Source organism: Nannobrachium achirus, assembly GCF_963921795.1.
Source record: "Nannobrachium achirus genome assembly, chromosome: 1".
Lineage (NCBI taxonomy): Eukaryota > Metazoa > Chordata > Actinopteri > Myctophiformes > Myctophidae > Nannobrachium > Nannobrachium achirus.
Genome location: NC_137810.1, coordinates 46960732 through 46985650, shown reverse-complemented (window position 1 = coordinate 46985650; position 24919 = coordinate 46960732). Strand labels below are relative to the sequence as shown.

The 24919-nt window shown below is 41.7% G+C and overlaps 2 protein-coding genes across 2 annotated transcripts; one reads left to right on the top strand and one right to left on the bottom strand.

The window, feature by feature from the left end:
* Positions 1-10041: 10041 nt before the first annotated feature.
* On the top strand, positions 10042-11391 carry LOC308288342 (chemerin-like receptor 1; the record flags this gene model as incomplete). The annotated part of the gene is made up of 2 exons (XM_080729759.1): positions 10042-11049; positions 11365-11391. 2 exons carry the CDS (start codon positions 10042-10044, stop codon positions 11389-11391), a joined length of 1035 nt encoding a protein of 344 aa, XP_080585885.1.
* Positions 11392-12868: 1477 nt separating this feature from the next.
* On the bottom strand, positions 12869-24759 carry LOC308288335 (di-N-acetylchitobiase-like; the record flags this gene model as incomplete). Its single annotated transcript, XM_080729753.1, has 9 exons — positions 12869-13153; positions 14673-14834; positions 16071-16165; positions 17336-17507; positions 19673-19884; positions 20367-20508; positions 21329-21408; positions 24119-24148; positions 24735-24759. The coding sequence occupies 9 exons, from the start codon at positions 24757-24759 to the stop codon at positions 12869-12871; spliced, it is 1203 nt and encodes a 400-aa protein (XP_080585879.1).
* Between the last annotated feature and the right edge of the window lie 160 nt (positions 24760-24919).

The window sequence follows — 24919 nt, the reverse complement described above, 5'->3', positions numbered from 1 at the left end:
ACGCAGGCTCACTTGGTCTATTTGCAGGCCACTATCACACACAGTGCTCCCAGAGCTATTCCAGTGCTTCAACAATCTACTGATTACTCTTAAGTGCTAGTTACAATTACAAGACCAGGAGGAATTTCCACTGCAACAATGCTGTTAACCCACACACGCGCGCGCACGCGTGCACACACACACACACACACACACACACACACACACACACACACACACACACACACACACACACACACACACACACACACACACAGTTATTACTATACTTGCGTGGGCATTACATTTTTAATTTGGGGATTTTCTAAATGCCACTTTTAACCATAAAGCCTGAGTTACAGTTACAGTTCCAACGTATTGTGAGGTTGTAGATTAGCTATTTTCCGTGCGCAATTAAGTGTAATAAAAGGCATAAATCCAATCCCAACACCTAACCCTAACCTAAATGCCTAACTCTAACCAGAACGAGTCACACAGCTTGACATCTTCACTCCATGTCAACTTGCCATTTGACTTGACTCCATGACCCCAGACCAGCCACTGTGATGTTATCTGCATTTTTTTTAAGCTGAGCATGATGCAGAGTTGAGCTCAACTTGAGTCAAGTTCAATGAAACTGTACGTCTGCAACATCACTCTCAGGTTTTGCCATTGTCTGTCTGTCTTTTTTTAACATTTGTTTTGGGGTTTTTATGTTTTTATGACTGGTAGGAAATGGGTAGAAGGATGGGGAGTGACATGCAGCAAAGGTCGTCGGGGACGAGACTCGAACCCGCGACATGCTATCAGGCATCAGAGCCTATGTGGTATGCACCTGGACCGCTGGAACATTCTACTACTTGTGGGGACAGTTTGCACTCACGCACGCGCGCACGCACGCACACACGCACCTTATAACAGTCTCTCTAGTGTGACTGCCACAGCCGTTTGGTGGTCAAGTGCCCCCGAGCATTCCTTTCTACGCTGTGAACTTCCTCGTGCGTCACGCGTAGACGCTAGAGGACGTCAACACACTTCCATAAAACACCCACAGCATCTGAAATAGATGCCTCAGGCATGTGGGAGCTTTTCTTTGACACTGTGTCGACTCGTCAAATGCTAGGGAAAATAGGTCTCTGCTCCATATAGTCAGGCAGAAACCGCGTATCTCAATATTTCAGCTCTGACGGAGGCGCCGCCTCAGGCGACCATGAGCCACGTGAGACACCGCAGAGCGAGCGGTAGCGAGCGAGTCGCCGTATCGAGCTTTGCGACGGTCGCATGAGCGTCAGTGCCGTTACCGAGTTATGTGCCGTTCGTTATGGACAGAATAGTAAATCTTTGACTTGCGGCACCTCCGCGTGGTCCAAGTGAACCTTGGGAGTCAGAGTGTGTTGAGTGAACACAGCGAAGTGCTCCCTACCTCCTTGCCCACCACTGGCCCCCACCATTGTGCTTAGGTTCCTTGGGAAACGCCAGGTTGCGTAAGTAACGGCCTTCCTCCAATCAGGACAGAGTGGGGGCCGTTACAGGCCCGCCCCCACTCGATCATGATTGGAGGAAGGCCCCAACTCTATCCTGATTGGATGAAGGCCGTCACCTACAGGGAAAACTGAAACGGCTTTTTTCTCCTCACGGGATAGGGCAGAAGTACTTGGACCAAACGCTCTAGTAACTAGTACTACTAGTAAGACGCCTCAAGGCGACATGCGACCTCGCCAATTCTTGGCCATCTGGCCAAAGATGTATATCGGACGAGTTACCCATATATGGAGACCCCTGGTACACAAATATGGAGATCCATGTACTGTATATGGAGATATGCTGTGAGAGCCCAAACATGCTTACTCAGTTATTCGTTATGTGAAAGTCCTATGATGTCTATGACATCTGACATCATACCCTTTTATGCCCATACATGGAGATCCCTGTCTGTAGAACCAGCCGTTATGCCCATATGAAGTCCTGTTAAATATGGGCTTAATGTTGATGACATCAGGGAACTCCATATATGGGCATAAAAGAGATTCTGTTAGTGTGACATGACTGACATCACAGTAAAGCCAGACCCTGCAAGCAAGCCAGGGGTGGGCCTCTGCAGGCTATGTGTGGGCAGTGAGGGCAATGCCAGCCCGCACTTAACCTGCACAGGCCCATAGTGGGATTGCCTAAATGAGGCCCACAGCTGTTGACTCATCATGGGCTAACCATGGGCGTACTGTGGGCAGCCTGTACGTGTGAAAAGAGCGGCAAATGATGTGGGCTGCCCACACAAAAACTGCATTGGGCCCAAAGGTAGAACTATGCTATGGGCCTAAACGGGCGTACTGAGGGCAGCCCTCAAAATTTGCCGCTCTTTTCACCTTTTTTTATGTATTTATTTATTGTTCCCGCCTTTTCATTCACTACCACCATGACTACCACTGGACAGCAGCTAATGACAGGAGGAGATGAACCAGTGATTTGGACATGACTGCTATTTAATGGTGAAATGGTACAGTAAGGACCTGCTTTTCACATTAATATAAGATAATAGCCAATAAGATAAAGCATTTTCTGTTCTTTCATTTCTCTTAGCATTGTTCACACAAACCACAAAGGGTGGATATTGGCATTAGCTAACTTAGCTAACTCAACTTGTTAACTTTGGCCATAGCTGGCCAGCTGTTAACACCAAGTTATTATTGTAAACTTTGTGAGCTTGTAGATCTGCTATTTTCAGGTACCAAATACATTGTGCAATGGAGCATAAATACATATCTAGCTAAATTAGCAATTTATAAAACAGTGTAAATTATATGTGAATTATTTCTTAGTAGCTATAGTTTGGTTTGTGTCAAAACTAGTGAGAAATGGCTAACAATTTGTGCACACTCACACACCATCATAATGTTGCCCTAAATATTTTTCTGTTCCTTACTTATTTTCCTAAAGTTGGATGAGTTTGTCAAAGATAACCATATAGCCTACATGGAATCTGACTGAGTGGGTCATGTCTTTTGAAAGTATGTACTGTAATATGAATTTTACTACACATGACTGTTGTTGGTATTTATCTCATATTAGATAACCACATTATCCCTTTGAAACAGGCAGCCTTTAAAAACAGCTTGTAAAAACAGTTTGTGTCTTGTTTGTGTTAAAACAATATTTTGCAGAGCAACGGATTGACACAGAGTGCTTCTTTCTCCTGGAATGGAGAACGCATTCTTCATACTGTATGAAGCCACGGCTGAAATTTCAACGACACCTGCTTGAGGTACACCAGAGTAGGTCTAAAGAGACAAAATGTGTTATGTGTGTTTCAAAATGTAGTTATTAGTTAAGGTATTTGGGGATAAAGGATTTTTTTCTTTTTTTCCTTAAAAACTGGGAGTTGCTCCTTTCATTGCATATCAGGAAACTGGGGCCTGTAGTTAACTTCTGGTCTAAATTGTGACATGCATTTTAAACCCCACTTTGAACTGGGGACCCCAACAAAATAATCACATTTGAATTGATGACCCCCTAAAAATATTATATTTGAATTGGGGACCCCCAAACCCTGACAAGCACATGGACTGTTTGATTCGGTTCCATTGGTAAAATTGTGAAAGTGGCAGATCTACAAGCTCAGAAGTTCAACCGCAAACTGGTGTTGTGAGCTTGTAGATCCCCTGGGGGTCCTGACCCACACATTGAGAACCACTGGATTAACCACTGGGGTAAACTATACTGTATAGTAAGTGTATGCAGTGTTTTGTGTATTTTTTTCTTTTTTTTTCTCCTTTATTTTTTATCATTTAAACAATGTAGCTGTGACCCTGGTGCTAATAAATTTCTTTTCATACTTTTATACTTTTCTATTATTCTAGCCCCACACCAGAGCCTACTATTTTGCTGCAGCCCATACCAGCACCAGAAGACTCACCACAACCAGTATTGCCTACAGACCAGCAAAAAGCTTTGGTGGAAGATGGAGCAACATTCGTAAGTTCACTTTGTCTGTGCGAGCAGCTTTGCAGCCTTGCTTCATTGACCGTAGGGAGGGGAGGGTGGTCTAGTCTACATTTTGAAATTAATGTTATGTAGTTTTAATTTATTTTGCCTTCTCTTTTTTATTAAAAAAATATCTGTTAGATCTTCAGCAAAATATATAATGGGAAATGTTTGTTTTGTGGTCTTCAGAAGAAGCTCTCCTGATCAATCTCTATATCAATGGTCCATATACTGTATGCCCACCTGATGGAGGAGCGCTTTGGAGAGAAGTGAGTATTCTCAATCAAGATTAAGCCATTTTTTAAATATATATATAGCCTGATTTAGCCAGACTATATACTCATGCCGCTAACTAACTGCAGTATATATCCCCACCTTGTTTTAACATGGGTGGATTGTCTAGCTGAGCTAGACTAACTACTATACACTATATCCTATAAAATGCACAAAGCAAATTATGAACACACATTGTCAACTTGGTGTTGCTGCCTGTTGTGTAATGTGTGTGTGTTCCTTTCTGCTTATTTCCTTTACTTTAAGATGAATGGTTCACCCCGGGGAGGAGTCATACATAAACCAGCATCAGGGTATCTGGAGGAGCACCTCCACAATGTCTGGAAAAGGTGCCGACAGCGCTAGGGCAGGCAGTTGAATTCACCACAAGAGGGAAGAGACCCTAGTCATCCTGCCAGGTACAGCAAGATCAAGGTGTCAATACAATGTAGTATATTCAACTCACTTGCATTTCGAAGTGGATGACTGTATGCTCTTTGCAACAAAGAACTCTACATTGTAAACTCGGATGTCTTCATCTACCACTATTTTCTAAGTGAGAATGTATTATTTTCTCTGCTCATCACAGAATCAGATGTAACTGCAGAGCAAGTCCTGCAAATGTCAGAGTGGCTGAAAAACAACATAAGTCCGGCCGATACATTTTGCAGACCTCCATTTATAGGGTACAGTGGATACGAGAAAATGGGACAAAGCCAATCCAAGCCATAGTTGAAGAGTTCCTGCGTCACAGTTCCAAGGACACGGCATGGTGAGCTTTTGAATTAAATTGATTATTGTTTGTTCCTTAGGGCATGGTCAACCAAAGTTTAATTCTACCTGTGGATTCTGTGAAAGCTTTTCAATGGGAATGAAGTATAAAAATGTTAGCACAATGTGTGTGTCTCACACACACACACACACACACACACACACACACACACACACATATGCAGATAATCTAATAATTGTGTTTTTATATATTTCCAGATGAATACAGCCACGAGAAAGGACAAGCCTGGGTAATGTTTGTGAGCAGTACAAGAAGAAACATCCTGGAAAATTGACTCATGGCTCAAGTCACAAGGTGGGCTGGTGGTATAGGGGACTTACCGTTGACGGCTGACTGGAGGTTGGTTGTTTTGTTGTTGTTGTTTATAGTTTGTTTAAAAAAACTATTTGTTAAAAATGTGTGTGTTTTTGTTTGAAATCAATCACACAATCTTAATATTCTGGGTCCTTCGTTCCACAATCCACCCCACCCAGATCAACACTTGACAATAAGCTACAAAGTTAGTCTGTGCTATTGTGGACACTTCTGCTTAGTAGTCAGTTCCTGACATTTTATTTTCTCTTTTTTTTCTTCTTTTTTATTACCCACAGTTGCATGTAGTGCTGAGGTCTGGGTATAAGGAGTAGTTATAAGGGATTTAATTAAGAGATGAATGTAAATAATGTTATCCTAATCCCTGAATACTCAACAAAGTAAAAGTACAAAAGTATTGGTTTCAACATTTACTTAAAGTACCAGAAGTAGAAAGTACTCATTATGCTGGATGTCCCATTTCACAAGTTTTCAAATGTATAAGATCTTGAAAATTGCAGATCTATTAGCTCACTATGCGTCACATCACAGGCTTGTAGAGCTCTTTTTTCAAATGGCCGAAATGTATAGGCTGAGGTGGTCAATGTATGTTTTTTATAATAATCAATTTTCAATTTAAAATGATTGTAGTGGAATAAAAGTATAATGTCTGCCTTTTAAGATATAGTGAAGTAAAAGTATTGAAAATTGGAAACCCCAATGTTCTACTGAATGTATGTTGTGTTGTTTTATATTTGTTTTGTATTTAATAAATACATTGATTTTAATCCCTTTGACTATTGTTATTTATTGTTTATACATTTTAGATGAATAATAGTTATTTTTTTTTCCTAAAGTGAACTTAAGTTACAGTAGTTGAAATGGTTTAAACATAATTATTGCTACAATAGAAGAAATAGACTACAAAACCATTGTGGGCATAGTCAGGGCCTAGTTAGGGCAGTAAATAGGGCTTCCTGAGGGCCAAGTGAGGGCTGCCTATTCAGGGCCCCCAAGTGGGCCTATGCCGGCCCAGTGTAGGCTTGTGAGGGCAGCCCTTACTTAGCCCTCACAATGTGAGGGTTAAGTAAGGGCTGCCCACGCAGGCCCAGCACTTTGGGGCCAACACTTTGCCGATGTTCAAAACCTCTCGGGCCCAGTGTGGGCCGCCTACAGGGGGCCCTTTGGCCAGTCCTAAGTGGGCCTGGACAGGGCCAGTGCAGGCTTGCTTGCAGGGGAGTGTGATGTCAGAGAGGCAAATCCATTCTGTTAAGAGTGGTTCCATTGACATCAGAGTGACATCAGATCATGATGTCAGAGCGACAAATCCATATAACCATAGTGTCATGCGTGACAGAGATACATTCATACATATGGACAAGCTGTGACCGTTCACATACAAATCTGCAACCTACAGTCGCAATCAGAACATAGACCCATTTTGTTATTATTTGAATTAAATGAAATCACTTACCCTACCTTTAGAAAACATACAAAGTTGAAATAAGGAGATACAAGGTTTCTACCCGGCAGCAACGATAACCTTCAGTTTGAGCTGCTTGTTCCCCACCTCATCCAGCTGACAGGCTACCTGGAAACAGACTTTGATGTGTCCACAAAGGGATCATGGCTATGTTCCATGGACCCTCAAAACCAGGGAGGGAGAGGAAAGAAGGAAAAGAGCGAGGGACGGAGGGGAACGGACATGGGAGGAAGAAAAGAGGAGAGATGTATTTCTGGAGGAGTAGACATGGATCAGCAATAGGCATATTCGGCACAGCAGCAGCAGCAGCAGGTGATACCAATGAATGATAATAATTAGGCTCCATTCAGGTCAAACAGTAATCAGCGTTGCTGCCTGCTATGTTGGCTCGGCTCATTGACTTTGCTACACTAAATGGAACAGGGCCTTCATTAGTATCATTGGTAACACGCATGACGTGAAGGAAGTAAGGAAGCACAATAGGGTGCCATACATAGAGTCTATTTAAATACTTAAACACATTAACACGTAGGTCACTGCAGTGTTGGGCAATATTATTCATATATTAGTCCTTAAAAAAGTAATTATATTATACCAGTAAGACTCCCTAATCGGGAGATAAGTGACCGGCAGGTCGCATGCACAAACTTTAGAAGGCAATCGTAGCCAATAAGGAGGAATATGGGAAATGTGACAGATCCATGTTGATATCATGACTTTAGACTGTGTACCGCTTTGCACGATTTTAGGCCCAAATCTGTAGGAGCAGTGTCCAAAAATGTGTTTTGCAATAATCTGTCTCATGGTGGCGCTAGAAGTGGGCCATGTGAGAAATTGATTGATTGATTATATTAGAAGTTTGCGTAGAAGTACAGTTTCATGACGGTACAGTTCACTGGTAGTGGTACAAGGTCTACTAAAAGGAGATCCTAGAAAAGACTAAGCTGATTTAAAAAAATCAGGGCTGGAGGTTGTGAGCAGTGTTGTGTTGCCGTAGTTATGGGTCGCGCCCTCCCGACAAGTCGACAACCCATATCTTTCCTGAGCCGGGGTCTCGCACCCCCCCAAGTTCAAACCTCCACAACTGTGTGTGTGTGTGTGTGTGTGTGTGTGTGTGTGTGTGTGTGTGTGTGTGTGTGTGTTCTCTCAAACTGTAGGTGTCTTCAATAAAACATACAACTTGCATACAAGTGGCATTAGGCAAAATGAAAGCTACTTATAACAAGGCGTTAATAAAGTGACCACCATGAATGGCAGATCTACAAGCTCTGTGATGCATTTCGAGCTTGTTAGATCAGCACCATAACCTGTATATCTAGTGAGGAGTCCTTTATCAGATGACCTAGGCAGGGTTCTGGTTGGTATGTGTGGTTCAATCATATCAGAAACATACAATAGGAAGGAGCTAAGATAGATTTTAAAACAATGAGGACTAAGTACTTTAAAGTTATACCATGTAACTTTTTTTATAAAACAAATCTTAAAATTGTCCTAATTAAATCGCTAAAGTTTTAGAACCCCCACTCCGTTAATTTCAGCTTCTAAAGCCTTCTCTTTATATGTTTTCTATGAGCCGTGAGGGGGGGAGAATTTCGCGGCAAAATTACATCATCTGCATCATGTGTATACGTTGGCCAATCATATCGCCGATCATAAACACATGGTACACTACCGGCCAATCACAGGCGCATCTTGCTGACTTCTCAGGAAGTAGCTTGCCTCAACATAACAACAACATACTCGGGTGAAGGAGTCAGTTTCTCCGGAATGCCTGAACGCACAGGAACCAGGGACCCCTCTAAAGATAGATCTCGGCGAGCTGCAGGCGGACGCGGTGGCGAGAGGCCCGGTCCGCGGTGAAAAACGGCCGAAAGACGCGGACGCGACCGCGGTTTGCTATACAGCTCTGACCACTAGTTGAGCAACTTACACAGTATAGCTTTAAGCCCAAACCACACCAATGGTTCGCCAATCAACTCCTTGCAACCAAATGGTTGCATGGCGAATCACTGGTGGTTTGGGCTTAAAATCAATTCTTTGTTTTACTAGTTAAAACTCTAGCAGCAGTATTCTGAACAAGCTGGAGTTTATGTAACACCCACTTTGTCAGTGAGCAAAGAGAACATTACATTAATCTAGTCTACTAGAAATAAAAGCATGAATCAATTTTAGAGTCTGATTGAGACAGGAAGTATCTAACTTAACTCAGGCTCTGTTTTTTGTCATTTTTTAATTTATTTATTTAAAGCCCATTAGGGAGTGGAAATAGATCAACCATTGGATTATAACAAGGGCCTGGCTGCTGGCACATGAAAAATAAGATTTGTATCACATGTACTTATGTAATTATGCCAGTATGGATAGCAGGGGTGGACTGGGCCACCACATGTTGCTGCCTCAACATGTTGTGGGCTTGTGGATCTTCTATGTTCGGTTTGCACCGGTTGTGGTGGGCCGGTCTGGGCCAAGATGCCAGGGACAAATTTATGTCCCAGTCCAGCACTGATGGATAGATAGTGCATTACACACACATGCACGCACACACGCACGCGCACGCGCACGCACGCACGCACGCACGCACGCACGCACGCACGCACGCACGCACGCACGCACGCACGCACGCACACACACACACACACACACACACACACACACACACACACACACACACACACACACAAGATATGTGAGCTCGTCAGCATTCTCTGACCACTGTTTGAAGAAGACACTTCTCTAGAGCTGACATCTCTTCAACACATTGAAACAGGTAGCCTCTCTTTTTTATATCTACACAGTCAGTGTGTATACCGGTAGATCAATGATTGATATAGAACCCTTGAGGTTTGTAAATGTTGATGTGTGAAAAGTTTCATCAATTGTATTTAGGCCATTATAAATGCTTATGGATTCTTATTGATCCCTAGAGGATGACAATTTACAATTTAGTCATGTTCTGTAGCCTATAGCAGACGTATCCAGACAGACAATTGTTTATTGAACTCTAGACACAACAGACAATAATCACATAAATTGAGTGCTAAGAGAGAACCTTGTGTGTTCTCAAAGAGACAACCAGGTAGATGCTACAAATCTGTCCAAATAACATGCCATCTATATAAGCAGTTATAAATGTAGATAGGTAAATTGTGTGATAAAACTAAGCATGAACCTTTGTTTTGTTATTTTAGGTTTTAGGATGATGGAGATTAATTTGACCACAACAGCTGTCTATCCCAATAAAACCATGGATCTGTCTGATGGAAACGGATACAAGGACAAACTCGAAGCATCCGTCAAGATCGTGTCCCTCGTCATTTACAGCCTGGTCTTTGTGCTCGGCATGTTGGGGAACGGAGTTGTCATCTGGAAGACAGGCTTCAAAATGAAGAAAACCGTCAACACCGTTTTGTACCTCAACCTCGCCGTGGCAGACTTCGTCTTCGCAGCGTTCCTGCCCCTGAGAATCACAAAAACGGTAATGGACTCGCACTGGCCCTTTGGCAGATTCATGTGCAAGCTGAACAGCACCGTTCTCTTCCTGAACATGTTTGCCAGCGTTTACATCCTGACGGTCATCAGTGTTGACAGATGTGTGTGTGTGGTGTGGCCAGTGTGGGCCCAGAACCACCGCAGTGTCAGAAAGGCGTCTTTTGTGACTCTGGCCGTCTGGGTGCTGGGCTTGGCTTTCAGCTCCACTTCTTTCATCTTTCGGGACACGCGGTCTGATAAGAACATCAACATGTGCTTCAGCAACTATGACGATAGTTCGATGTTCAACTTTCGACTCCAGGCCATCGTCACTCGCTTCCTCCTGGTGTTTGTGGTCCCTTTCACTGTCATCGTCTCCTGTTATTCTGTCGTCATCCACCGGCTTAGGAAGAGTCGCTCACTGACCAGCCACTCTAGTCGCCCTTTCAAAATCATAGCAGCCGTTATCACCACATTTTTCCTGTGCTGGGCGCCCTATCATGTCATTGAACAAATTCGGCTGGTGAATCTCATGGCAGCGGAGTACAGTGAAACACTGCATCGTGTGTTCAGAATCGGGTTTCCCATAGCTCGCTGCCTGGCATTTCTCAACAGCTGCCTGAACCCACTGTTGTACGTGTTCATGGGTCAGAATTTCAAGGATGAAGTTCGCAGGTCTGTCCTAAAGGTGCTGGAGAACGCCTTCACAGAAGAGCTGCCTCGGACCAACATTTCCACAAACTATGGGATCAACCGTACAGAGATTGCCTTGTCTGGGGAACAAGTATCCTTGGATTCATTTTAATATGTACAATTGTCAACTTTTTGTTGCACAGTCAGTCAGTCAGTGACATTTTTATCATTTGTGGAGCCCCTCAATGTTGTGAGACTATCATTTGCACCGTCCGTCCTTCTATCCGTCTGTAGGCAGCTAATCTCTGGCCCGATCGATGAGAAACTCCCTGGATGCCAGAGCAGAAGCTCTGCCCCAAATGTTTCACATCGGCCTGTTATAGCGTCACAAGGAGGCCGATTTTTGCAAAACATCTTCTACAGATATTGTCCAAACATCTGGTGTTGTGTGTCCCTATGTCCGTAGTATGAGACTAACATCACACGAGACTAACATCATAGAAAGTACGCAGAGACTAACATCACATGAGACTAACATCATAGAAAGTACGCAGAGACCAACATCACCACAGCTAATGTCACAGACAGAAATACCCATACAAGAAGATACGCACGTTTGTCGGGTTTGATACCATGTTCATATTCCATCCTGAATTACTAAAATTGGTTGATTTGCATGTAAAGTTTGCAGGAGTGGTTAGCTTTCAACAAAATGCCTCAAATCAAGGACGCAGCAATTCACTCATCTCTACTGAACATTCGAACATTGCTGGCCCATAATAACCTACCTGTTCTGGCAGAGACCATTGTTCTGGTTCAATATCATGTGCATTAAATCACTTATTATGTGACCAGTGTATAGCCTAATTCTCCATTTTAAAGGGTTGTTTCACTTTAAAACACTTCAGTGGTGGAAAAAGTAGACTACTCAAACTTTTTACTTGAGTAAAAGTATCAATACTGCAATATTTAATACTCTGCAATATTCAATACTCTGTTTACAAGTAAAAGTCTGGATTTTAAAATGTAGCCTACTGTTTAGTAAAAGTACAAAAGTACTGGTATAAAAATGTACTTAAAGTATCAAACTGTTAATGTCCCATTGCAAGTTTTCAAATGCATAAAACCCTTTTGTGAGCTTGTAGCTGACAATGCATCGCATCGTCCCATTGTAGATTGGCTATTTTCAAATGACCGAAATGTATAGGCCTATAGGGCTGAAGTGGTTAATGTATGTTTTGTAATAATAATCTAAATCTACAAAGTTCTACTGTGGTAAAGTTTTCAAATAATGTAATAATCCATCTGTCCATCTTCCATCCATTTGTGTCTCTGTCTGTTAAAAATGATTATGAATTAACCAATTATGCCCTATTTCAAATATTGTGAAAATAGCAGATCTACAAGCTCACTATGTGTCACGATGTGACGTGTTGTGAGCTTTGTACACCTGCTATTGTTGTGAAGATTTCAGTAAAATCTTAGATTTCTTGGTGAAATGTCTACATTTCAATACAGCAACGGGAACCTAATATTTTACGTTAATCGTCTGTCATGTGATATATTCCAAGAAAACTGAAGGATATTTTCTAGATCAGGGGTCTTCAACACAAATTGACATGAATCCAAAATACACTGATGATTGTGCTGTCAAACGATGAAACTATATGGAATCTATGAACAGGTTGTGGGGGTCCCTGCTTCATCTCTGTCGACTATGGGGTCCTTGGCCTGAAAACGTTGAAGACCCTTGTTCTAATGTATGTATTGTATCGTTATTGTAAGTTACTTTTACAACTTTTGGGTAAAAACTGGGAAAAAGAGGTCACAAACCTTTTTCTAATGTGATGAATTTATTTCTGAAGAATATCAAAGCACAAACATGTTTGATTCAAATGATCAGAATTGGTGGATAAATCAATCAACTAATCAATAGAGACACCAAATTTCTCTTTTGAGTCACATTTGTATTACAGACCAAATGGCAAATGGGGCAACTTCCAGTGAGGCAAATGCAAATGGGGCAACTGCAAATGAGGCAATTTCAACCCAAAGGGCAAGTGAATCTCTGCACATCGGAGGGCGTTCCACATCAGTGCGGTCTGGATCTTGGCGGTCAGGTCGTCGGAGTAGTCCAGCTGGTCGCCGTTCCACATGCCAATGCCCCTAAACCTCTCAATACCGGCGAAGGCCCCCTTGACGCAGATGCTCTCCATGTCATCGAACCACACCTGGTGGAGCTTTCCCTCGGCATCCTGGGCAGGGAAAATAATTATTATGATTTGGAAGTTAGTATCCATAAAGCATTACACACATACAGTATATATACTGCTCAAAGAAATTAAGGGACCAAAATGTTCCCTTAAGTCTTGCAGTACTACCATATACCGTACTATACTCAAATAAATTAAGGGAACATTTTGGTCCCTTGATTTCTTTGAGCAGTGCATGCAACGTTGTTTAAAAAATCGAACCTCTGTTCGAAGTGGAGCTGTGTGTGTGTGTGTGTGTGTGTGTGTGTGTGTGTGTGTGTGTGTGTGTGTGTGTGTGTGTGTGTAGCACCTCTCTGGTCACCCAGGATCATGTGTACCGATTTTTGTGACATTTGAAGAAAATATGTAGGAAAAGGTGCAAAAAGTGTGTTTTGGAGAAAATTCAAGATGGCGGAAAATCTATCCTGGCGCAAATGGGCGTGGCCTATATGGGGAGATGCGTCTTGACCCAAGGAATCCAGGGAAAAAAGATTTTTAATTTTCCGATCTACGGTTCAAGAGTTACGGGGCAAAACGCAAAGTGGCCCGTTATAGCGCCACCATGAGGCCGAGTGATGTAATTATTTTTGGATTCTTTCTTAAAATCATTATGAATCTCCTCTCCGAGGTTTGAAACTGTAGCTCCTATGGTTTACGAGAGAAAAATACTTGAATGTGAGTTTTTGCAATTCCCATTATAAGTCAATGGGGAAAATTAATTCACTAATAAATTAATATCAATTAAACTATAGAACCTTTCTCTTAGCAAGTTACTAGCACACGTTTCCCGAGTAAGCCGGTCGATTTGACATATGGCGCGAGTGTGTGGTGCAAAAACTGTGGGAGGAGTAGCGTGCCAAACTTTGAGGCTACAGACACGGACGGACGGACGGACGGACGGACGGAGACAGACCCACACACACGGCCACGTATAGGGAGCTTGTGTTCCACACAGCTCCAAAAAAAGGGGGAAAAAAAGAAAAAGGGTTTTCGTTTAGCACTAGCTCACCCACCTGTAGTGAGAGCACCTTTCAACAGAACATGATAAACATCTATGTAAGCTCTTAAAGGGATATTTCGCTTAAAAAAAAAAAGTTTGGTCATTTTATTGTCTAATCAGGCTTTTATGAACACCCTGGACAGTTTTTAATTTGCTTGTTTCAATATTTAGATATTTCATGTAAATGTTTCCACGCCCTCCTCCTCCAGGGCTCCTCCCCATACACACCCATTGTAACTTCAAACTCCATTTTAACCATGATAGATTATTTTTTCATACTACCCTCCTAATACGTGAGCAGGCTGTGTTTTTCGGTAACTTTTTTCATTATTTTTAATAATTTTGTATTGTATTTATATTTTTCTATTTTCCCAACATTTACATCAAATATCTAAATATTGAATCAAGCAAATTAAAAACTGTTCAGGGTGTTCATAAAAGCCTGATTAGATGATAAAATGACCAAAGTTATTTTTTTTAAAGTGAAATAACCCTTTAACGGTATAATCACCGTAACCTTACCTCGTAATTGAAGTATGGTGCTTGCTGCACATAGTTATACTCGTAGCCGGAGATGGACTTCTTGACCTGCTTCATCAGCGTGCTGAAAGGCACCTGGGTACCAGCGGCATCGCTGCATGGGGCTCCACGGAACTCCTTCTTGGCAAGGGAACACACACCGTCCTATGGGACAGGAGAAGAGGACCAGTGTTGTTTTTGACAGCAAATTTTGATTTAGTTTTAGTCAGTCTTTTGAATAAAATGTCATTTGGTTTTAGTCTTAATTTTGTCACCTGAAAAGTATTAGTTTTAGTCTAATTTTAGTCGACTAAATATCATAAGATTTTAGGTGACTAAATCTACAGTTGATTTAGTCGACTAAAATGTATTTTGGCAGGCCTTGATGGCATCGTAATGACTGATTTTACACTTGTTTGTGTGCTGAAAATAGCAGATCTACAAGCTCACAACGCGTCGCAGTGAGCTTGTAGATCGGCTATTTTCAGCACGCAACACCTGAGAGCAACCAAACATAAAATGACTCTCTTCTCCACTAGTCCCTCCCTAACGTTTTAGTCTAGTTTTTATTTTGTTGACGAAATTGTCAATATATTTAGTCTTTGTTTTAGTCACCACAGCTTAGTTTTTGTTTAGTTTTTATTTTGTTTCCGTCAGTGAAAAAAACACAGTCGACAAACATTTTTCGTCATAGTTTTAGTCGACAAAATCAACACTGAAGAGGACACAGTAGGTCTGTGTTGACTTTCTATAGGTTTGAGCTTAGAGCATAGACCAGCAGTTCCCAAACCTTTCTGGATCAGGGCCTACTTAACTTGAGTGTTCGTGGACCACCCATCTTGTGTAAAAAATATCAATACTGTTATACACTCCGTTACAAGTAAAAGTCCGGAATTCAACATTTACTTGAGTAAAAGTACAGAAGTATTTGGTACTTTAAGTACCAAAAGAAAAGGTACTCATTAGCCAGAATGTCCTTTTTCAAATGTATAAAAGAATTTGAAAATCAGCTATTTTCAAAAGGCCGAAAAGTATATAAAGGGATGAAGTGGATAATGTGTGTTTTGTAATAAAGATATTAATATTTGGATCTGAGATATAGTGGAGTAGAAGTATTCAAAATTGGAAGTATTCAAGTAAAGTACAAATACCTCAAAACAGTACTTAAGTAAAGGTACTTAGTTACTTTCCACCACTGCTGTTTGGGCTAACCAACAGATCAAACTCTTTGCACCCCTGGACATCATATAGTTGAGAATGTAAAGTACAGTAATAATATATAAGCTGTTCATTTTATATCTGTATCAGACTCCATATAACATGGGTATTTTAAAAGTAGTCTACAATAACATTTGAATTACAACAGAAGAGAAACCCCATCACACTTTTTGATGTCCTTACCACAAGGCTCTCACAGGGATAATCGTAGCCATACCAGGGTACTCCCATGACAATCTTCTTTGGATCCACCCCCATATCCAAATACTCCATGTAGCCTGTTAAGGAAGACCACAATATTGTCATTAACTGGACGTTTATCATGGTCTACCTTTATTTTGTGGTACCTGTATGTTCTAGTGTTCCCTGGACCCTGTCCTTTGTAGCCTTGTTACCTGTGTTGTCTCACCATACATGGAGTTGGAACAACTCAAGTTCAGGAGCAGGGCCACACCAATTCTGTTATCTCCACCTCCTATCAAGCCAACTCTCTCTCCATTCTTTTCACTCTCTTCTCGTTTTCGTCACCCCTCCCTCCCACCCTACTTCTCTTCTATTCCTCTATCTTTCCTCTTTATAGGTTCCTAATGGGGGTTCGTCATGCCCGGGAGCTACGGCGGTACCCCCACCTCTGCTTAATAAATCTAGCCTGGATGGCTAGCTGATCTGTCGTGGATCATCCCTTTCTTCAATCGTTGAATTATTAATTTCATTAATTTCGCTAATCGTTTGCCATTTATTTTCTCTAATAAATCTAGTCTAAATTCTAAAGAGGTGTGGTCCTTGATAGTGAACCTGTGATTGTTGGTTATCTGGTTCACCTGTGTTCTGTTACCTGTTAGTTCCTTGTCAGTTCGATGTCAATAATGATGTGGTCAGATGAGATCCTTGTATATTTAGTTTGTAGCTCCCACTCCCAGTGTGGGTTTTGAGAATAAAACCTCTTGAATATTCACTGCTCTTTGCCTGGTTGTTCTGCATTTGAGTCCGGCTACACCTCCTTATCCACACCATGACAAATATGCACACATGGTGTTATCAAATGTGTATAGCATGGGTTTAGGATGAGGCTCATTAGTTATAGGGCCAGGCAGTTAAACAAGAATAATAGAAACCGAAATTTGTGCACATTGTAAAATGCAGCTTATGTGATTATTCACACAAATTGTTAATTACATTCTGTTCTGACATCACAGTGATGACTCGACAAACTCAGCAGAAAGGCATGCATGCCAAAACACCCATGTGCACGCGCCCATGTGCACGACGACCTCACCTTAGGGCGTCTTACTGGTATATTTATTATTTACGTTGATTCATTGATTTATATTTAAAATTAAATGCTCACTTACTCCATTCAACAAAAAAGGTTATCCATAGAACAATCGCTAAGAAGATATTGGATAGTTACAGCCTGTAGTGTAGTATGAATCATAATAACAACCAACCTTTCAGAGTTTTGAAGAATGGAGCGTTGGCCATGGCGATGCAATCGCCCCAGATCTGACTCTGCTCATCATAGGACATCACAAACACAATGTCGACGGCCTCTGCAATGGCAGCATAGTCATAGTAGCGCCCATCGATGTGGTTGGGAGACCAGGCAACATCAAAGGACACCTAATGGTCAGGAGGAAGCAGTGGTTGAAGAAATACTCAGATGTTGTATATTTATATAACTGAAAGGTAGCCACAATATAAAAGTATAATTGTAATGGTTTCAATACTGTATATACTTGCTGAGCCAAAGTAAATGTATTCAAACGTTCTCTTTTGAAAATAGCAGATCTACAACCCCAAAATGCATTTTGAATTTGTGAGCTTGTACGTTGTCTATTTTTGAATTTCCAAAGTATAAAAGAGTGCGTAATTGATTAATGTATGTTTTGTATTAATAATAGATTCATTAATTCATTTGTTGCGACCGTCAGGGAGCAGTTTACTATGAAAACCTCCACCGGCCGTCCGTCCGTCCGTCCGTCCGTCCGTCCGTCACACCTTTGTGACCATCAACAAACGTCACACCTTTGTTGATGTTTAAATCGAAGAGTCTTGGTCAAATACTTCTGTTGGTTTCTGCACTGATCATTTATACAATTCAGCTGTGTTTGCTCGTGTCATCATGATGAGGTCATAAATCAGCCATACCCAAATATAGATTTTACGGGTTTACATGCTTACTCAGTTATTCGTTATGTGAAAGTCCTATGACGTCTATGATATCTGACATCATCATACATACATTCCCTTTTATGCCCATAAATGGAGATCCCCTCTGTAGAACCAGCCACTGACATCACTGTAATGTCAGGGGAACCAAATCCCTTTTATGCCCATATATGGAGATCCCTGTGATGCCAGGGGAACCAAATCCCTTTTATGCCCATATATGGAGATATGGAGATCCCCGTGTTGCCAGGGTAACCAAATCCATTTTATGCCCATATATGGAGATCCCTGTGATGCCAGGGGAACCAAATCCCTTTTACGCCCATATATGGAGATCCCTTATGTCATCAATATTAAGCCCATATCTGTGAATATCTTTGGGTACCAGATGTCTCCATATATGGTTAAATGGTCCGATATACATCACTGGCCAGAAGACCAAGAAATGGTGCAACCTCGCCCTTTGCTTTTCTCCCTATAGGCATCTTACTGGTAGGTAGTTGAATGAGGAATGCAGTATGGTGGTAGGTAGGTAGTTATGGCCTTTGATGTAAGATTTTCACTTTCTAGGATAACTATATTTGCTATTCCCAGATGATGCCCTTTTAGGGTACCCCTCATGCCCATATATGGAGATCCCCAGGCTTTACTAATTAACATAAGTTTTATGCCCATATATGGAGATCAGTGTCCCAATGTCATCAGATATATGGGCATAAATGGACACAGGCAAACTAGATGGGCTGTATGGATATCCAGATGTGTGATGTAAGTGTTTTATTCCAAATGTGGCACCCCACAGACATATTTCCAGAAACAAAATCCCTTTCATGCCCATATATGGAGATTTCTGATGTCATCAATCCCAGGCCCTGTAAAAAACATGGTTGCTATGGTATGAGCAACTTATGTCTCCATATATGGAGATTCAACTTCAATGAGTAACCATGGCAAACTGTCAACTGCCTGTATGTCTTGATAATTGGTAAAACAAACTTTTGGCCTATTTGTGGAGATTAGGGAGTCTTACTGGTAAGTAATGTTTTAAAAAAAATGTTTTTGAGTAAAAAGTACAGTATTTTCCTTTGAGAGATAGTGTAGTGGTGGGGATGTGTAAAGTATAAACAAATAGAAATACTCAAGTAAAGTAAAATGTCCTCAAAATGTAAAAAGTTTTATAGTACTTGTCTTGAGTTAATTTTTCACCAGGGGTCATCATTATGTCCGTTGACAGACAAGTGTGTCCATGGCAAAGTCCTTGTCCTTGGCAAATTTGAGATTTTCTTTACACCACTATTATTTTGATCATGATTAATTACTGAACGTCAAGTCCAAGTTTTATTTACTATGGCACACTACTAGTGGTTCTTAAATGTTTGCAAGGACCCCCTTAACTCTGAGACAAATGGACCATTCCATTTGTACACTCTCAGAGTTACAGACCTGTTATGGTCATTCAGGGCTATAGTTCTTTGTGTTTCTGGTAATATTATTGTCCATTTATTTTGTATGTCTGTGGCAAAAATTAAATTTTGACAAAAATGTCCACCACAATTATAAAGCCATCATGGCGATGACCCCTGTCTTTCACTGTTAAGACATTGTTTGTACAGTACCTGGTAGTTGGGGTTGGCCTTGTGGAAGGCCTCAGTGGTCTCCTGCACCAGGGCGGTCAGGGCGGCGTACTCTGGGGAGTTCATAGCCACTGGCTCCTCAATGTCCAGGTTGATTCCATCCATGAACTGCTTCTGGGCCAACTCAACCTGCTCCGTGATCCAGGCAGTCCTGCTCTCAGGGGTCAGCAGAGCGGCCAGAGAAGTAGGAATACCTGTTCACAGCAACATGGTGAAGGAACGTTAGGGCCCATGACCCCCGAGTTATTATATGTATTTGGCCGCAGACCCCCACCCCCCATCTGAAAGCACCTTTTTTTACCGTAAGAGAAGAGGTTTTAAGAGGTATTAACAACGTCACAGCTGTATAACACTATACTGGACCGTGGCCATGAAGTAAAACAATTTAAAAGTACTGCATGGGGAGGTAACTGGTTATGTTTGGTTGAAAAACACTGCACAACTCAACTCCTGAGTCCTGATAAAGACAAGTAAAAAAGCCTACCTACACATAAACAAATGTGAAGTGAAGATAAACCTAAACACATTAATCACAATGAACACATACATCTCCCCCCCCCCCCCCCCCCCCCCCCTTTAAATTTAACACAATAATGGAGACGGACACTAAAATATTACATTTGTCATATATGGTGATGGTATATTTAGTGGAGTTTTGTGGTCGTAAATGTCGTACCTCTGAGGACTACTCGTGCTCCCACAGAATGAGCGTGACACATGAGCTCAGAATCATATGTAGGACCAAACATGGCCACCGTGGTCACCAGTTTCCAGTCATATGACTTCCAGTTCTTGCCACCAACATCAAACACATACACCTGGAGACAGACAATACCGTTGACAGATACAGTACTGTATGTATGAATCACTGTTCCTTTTCAAATTCCATTGGCAGGTGGTTATGAGCTGTAAAGAAATGTACCTAAAACGTATTTATTTATGTAGGCCTACTTTACAGTTAAATGCGGTTTCTGACGACTTTCTGTCGCGCTCATTTTTGAGCGGTAATTTCCGTATACATGGTACAATGACCCAGACGTCGCTAAGTTTCGTGAAAAAGACTAAAAATCACACAGTTTGACAACCCATGACTTGGTTGACCGGGGTTCCCCCAGCCAGGGCTCGTATCATTGTGATAACTGATATAGTAAATAATATATCAAGGTTTCTTGCTAGGACACTACTTTGAGAAAGACTGACGAATACTTGCTGCTGCCGGTAACGTGAGTAGAATTGACAGTTATTTGGCTGCAAACCTCCTTCTAACTAACAAGAGCTTTTGCCAGCTAGGGAGATATCGGCTTTTTTTAAGTGTCCGAAGTATGCCTAAAGAAGGTCTATAATAGAAAGGTTGCAATCTAACTCAGAATTGAACCTGATTTTGCACAGTTTTGAGTGTGCGGAGGCTCCCTTTAATTTTTCATCTTGCTCCATTTTGGCTACAGCACCTTAACTAAAGTCTACTGGCAGATGAGCGGTGGTGTTTTCACTATAAGTATCCGAAGTATAAAATAGGGTTAAAGCAGTTAAACTGATTTTGATGAAATTCATTTGGCTGGGACCCCCCTATAGAACCCACTCCTCCTCATGGGAGATCCACTGAAAACAAACCGTTCTGTCGTCTCCCGTCTACTTTACCTCAAAATCTCTTTCACCCTGAATCACGTTGCAGTGTTCCTGTTTCTCACATGGACAGGCTGCCGTGGGATACTGGAACGCTATAGTAGACAGAGAAGAGCATCTTTAATGAAATGCAGCAGGCTGTTTTTGCGACCGTCAGGGAGCAGTTTACTATGAAAACCTCCACCGGCCGTCGGTCGGTCGGTCGGTCGGTCGGTCGGTCGGTCGGTCGGTCGGTCGGTCACACGTCACACGTCACACCTTTGCCCTGCTCATATCTCCGCATCAGTATATGGGGCTTGTTTGTTTATTGTATGACATCACGCCACATCATCAGCTGTGGACTCTGTGATGTCATCGTATCGCATCAGTATATAGGGCTTGTTTGTTTATTGTATGACATCACGCCACATCATCAGCTGTGGACTCTGTGATGTCATCGTATCTCCATATATGGCCATCTCCGTATATGGAGATATAAGTCGTCCATGCCCAAGTATGGGCTGGTGAGGTCAGACTTTGTGTGATGCGTAGGTTATCTCCATATATGGAGATTCAACATTCCAGGCAATGCTCTCTTCCCTGGTGAGAATTGCCCCTTTATATAGGGCTTGTTTGTGTATTGTATGACATCACGCCACATCATCAGCTGTGGACTCTGTGATGTCATCGTATCTCCATATATGGCCATCTCCGTATATGGAGATATAAGTCGTCCATGCCCAAGTATGGGCTGGTGAGGTCAGACTTTGTGTGATGCGTAGGTTATCTCCATATATGGAGATTCAACACTCCAGGTGTAACTATGGCTACCCGTATGACGTGAGAGGTGGAGGTTGTGATATTTGTGGAGATAAGCGACCAACGGTCGCTTATCTCCCGATTAGGGAGTCTTACTGGTTGGTAAAACAAATTTTTTGGCCTATTTGTGGAGATAGCGGTCGCTTATTGCGACCGTAAGGTCGCAGTTTAGTATGAAAACCTCCACCGGCCGTCCGTCGGTCACACGTGCGGTCGACCGCACGTCACACGTGCGGTCGACGTGTGATGAGGTCACGATGAGTCATCTATGCCCAAATATAGATTTCTAGGTCAGATGGCCCATAGAGTTTGTGATGTCAAACCTAGCAACCCAATATAAACAAACCTGATGTCAGACCTGAAGTATACTTTTATACCCATATATGGAGATACAGAGATCTCCATATATGGGCATATTAGAAAGCCCATATATGGGCATATACGGATGACATCAGGGATATCCATATATGGGCATAAAAGGGACAAGTGCTTACAGTTAAGAGATCTCCATATATGGGCATATCAGAAAGCCCATATATGTTCATATACTGATGACATCAGGAATATCCATATATGGGCATAAAAGGGACAAGGACTTACAGTTAAGAGATCTCCATATATGGGCATAAAGGGACAAGGACTGTTACAGTAGATATAGAGATGTCCATATATGGGCATAAATGAACAAGGACTGACAAACACTGAGATCTCCATATAACCTATGGGAATATAAGGGACGAGGACTGTCAGCTTGTAGACCTATTTTCTAAATATTGTTGTACATTAAAAACTTGAAATGGGTCGTTCTGCATAGTACTTGGGATTTGTTGATGTAAATGTTCACATAGAGTGTAATAATTGGTAAAACAAACTTTTGGCCTATTTGTGGAGATAAGAGACCAACGGTCGCTTATCTCCCGATTAGGGAGTCTTACTGGTTGCGACCGTCAGGGAGCAGTTTACTATGAAAACCTCCACCGGCCGTCCGTCGGTCGGTCGGTCGGTCGGTCGGTCGGTCACACGTCACACGTCACACCTTTGCCCTGCTCATATCTCCGCATCAGTATATAGGGCTTGTTTGTTTATTGTATGACATCACGCCACATCATCAGCTGTGGACTCTGTGATGTCATCGTATCGCATCAGTATATAGGGCTTGTTTGTTTATTGTATGACATCACGCCACACCATCAGCTGTGGACTCTGTGATGTCATCGTATCTCCATATATGGCCATCTCCGTATATGGAGATATAAGTCGTCCATGCCCAAGTATGGGCTGGTGAGGTCAGACTTTGTGTGATGCGTAGGTTATCTCCATATATGGAGATTCAACATTCCAGGCAATGCTCTCTTCCCTGGTGAGAATTGCCCCTTTATATAGGGCTTGTTTGTGTATTGTATGACATCACGCCACATCATCAGCTGTGGACTCTGTGATGTCATCGTATCTCCATATATGGCCATCTCCGTATATGGAGATATAAGTCGTCCATGCCCAAGTATGGGCTGGTGAGGTCAGACTTTGTGTGATGCGTAGGTTATCTCCATATATGGAGATTCAACATTCCAGGTGTAACTATGGCTACCCGTATGACGTGAGAGGTGGAGGTTGTGATATTTGTGGAGAGTCTTACTGGTTTATGTTAGTTTATTTACTTTACTTAGTACTCCAGTCAACCACAGCACTTGAGTCAACACTCAACTATAAGTGAATTGTGTTTGACACACAGCAAAGGTTGTCAGGATCAGGACTCGAACCGGCGACGCTGCAAGGGCAGGATTACTAGCCTAGGTGCCTGGACCACTACCCTGTAGCCCAGGCCACATTTTCTGTTTTAATATCAATGCACCACCTTTAGAAGTAAAATACAGATCACTCAAACATTTAACTTGTTAATGTACTTTATTACTCCTTGTAATTCATAATAAAGGCATGCAACTTATCCTCTGTCCAGTTAAAACATTGTGAATTACCGGTATGCATTTGTCTGGGGAGAAGACTTACCGAGCTGCACGTGCAGCAGCAGAGCCAAACCTGTAAAAAAAAAGCATAGTTAGGTAAGCTTAAACCAAAAACTAAATCCATCAAAATCGTATAGTATCTTAAAACTTTAAGTCATCTAATAGTATTATTGATCTCTTGCTTAGTCTCCTCATTGGCTAACCAACCTTTCAGAGTTTTCTAGGGATGGCTTTCCCAAGTGCAAATGTGTGCCAAGAACAATCTTTGTTTCATATTAAGCCAAATACCAAAGATGGTCCTTTTGTTTAGAACTCGATACTTCCATGATACATTTCAAGTAAAGACTCAATATAACTTCCAACTATTCACACAAAATTAAACAATGCATCCCTACCTCTAACTACAGGCATCAAGGGTCTTAAAGTTGTATTCTAATCTCCAACAAAAGAAAAGCTGAAAATAATTCTCATCAGGATATTATCCATCACTTTTATCTTAAGAAAATAACTTAAACCTAATATGTCAACGTTTCAGTATCTTTCTATTTCTATGTTGTGCGTATATATTCTAAGCAGAGATAGATTCACAATCAGTCTACATAAACTACAAAACGTTAGAATGAAAAAGTAGGCTACAATGTAAATATCAGTTAACTTACCAGTCAGAATCAGAACCTTCCCCATGATTGCAGTGGTGTGCAAGGAAGAGCGTAACAATGCACTCACTTTTATACACACAGTGCTCATATCTTCCCAACATGTAAAAACAAAAGATGTATTTGCTAAAGATTGTTTCACAAAAGATTATCAATTGTGTGTCAACATAAGGCCACATGTACTATGA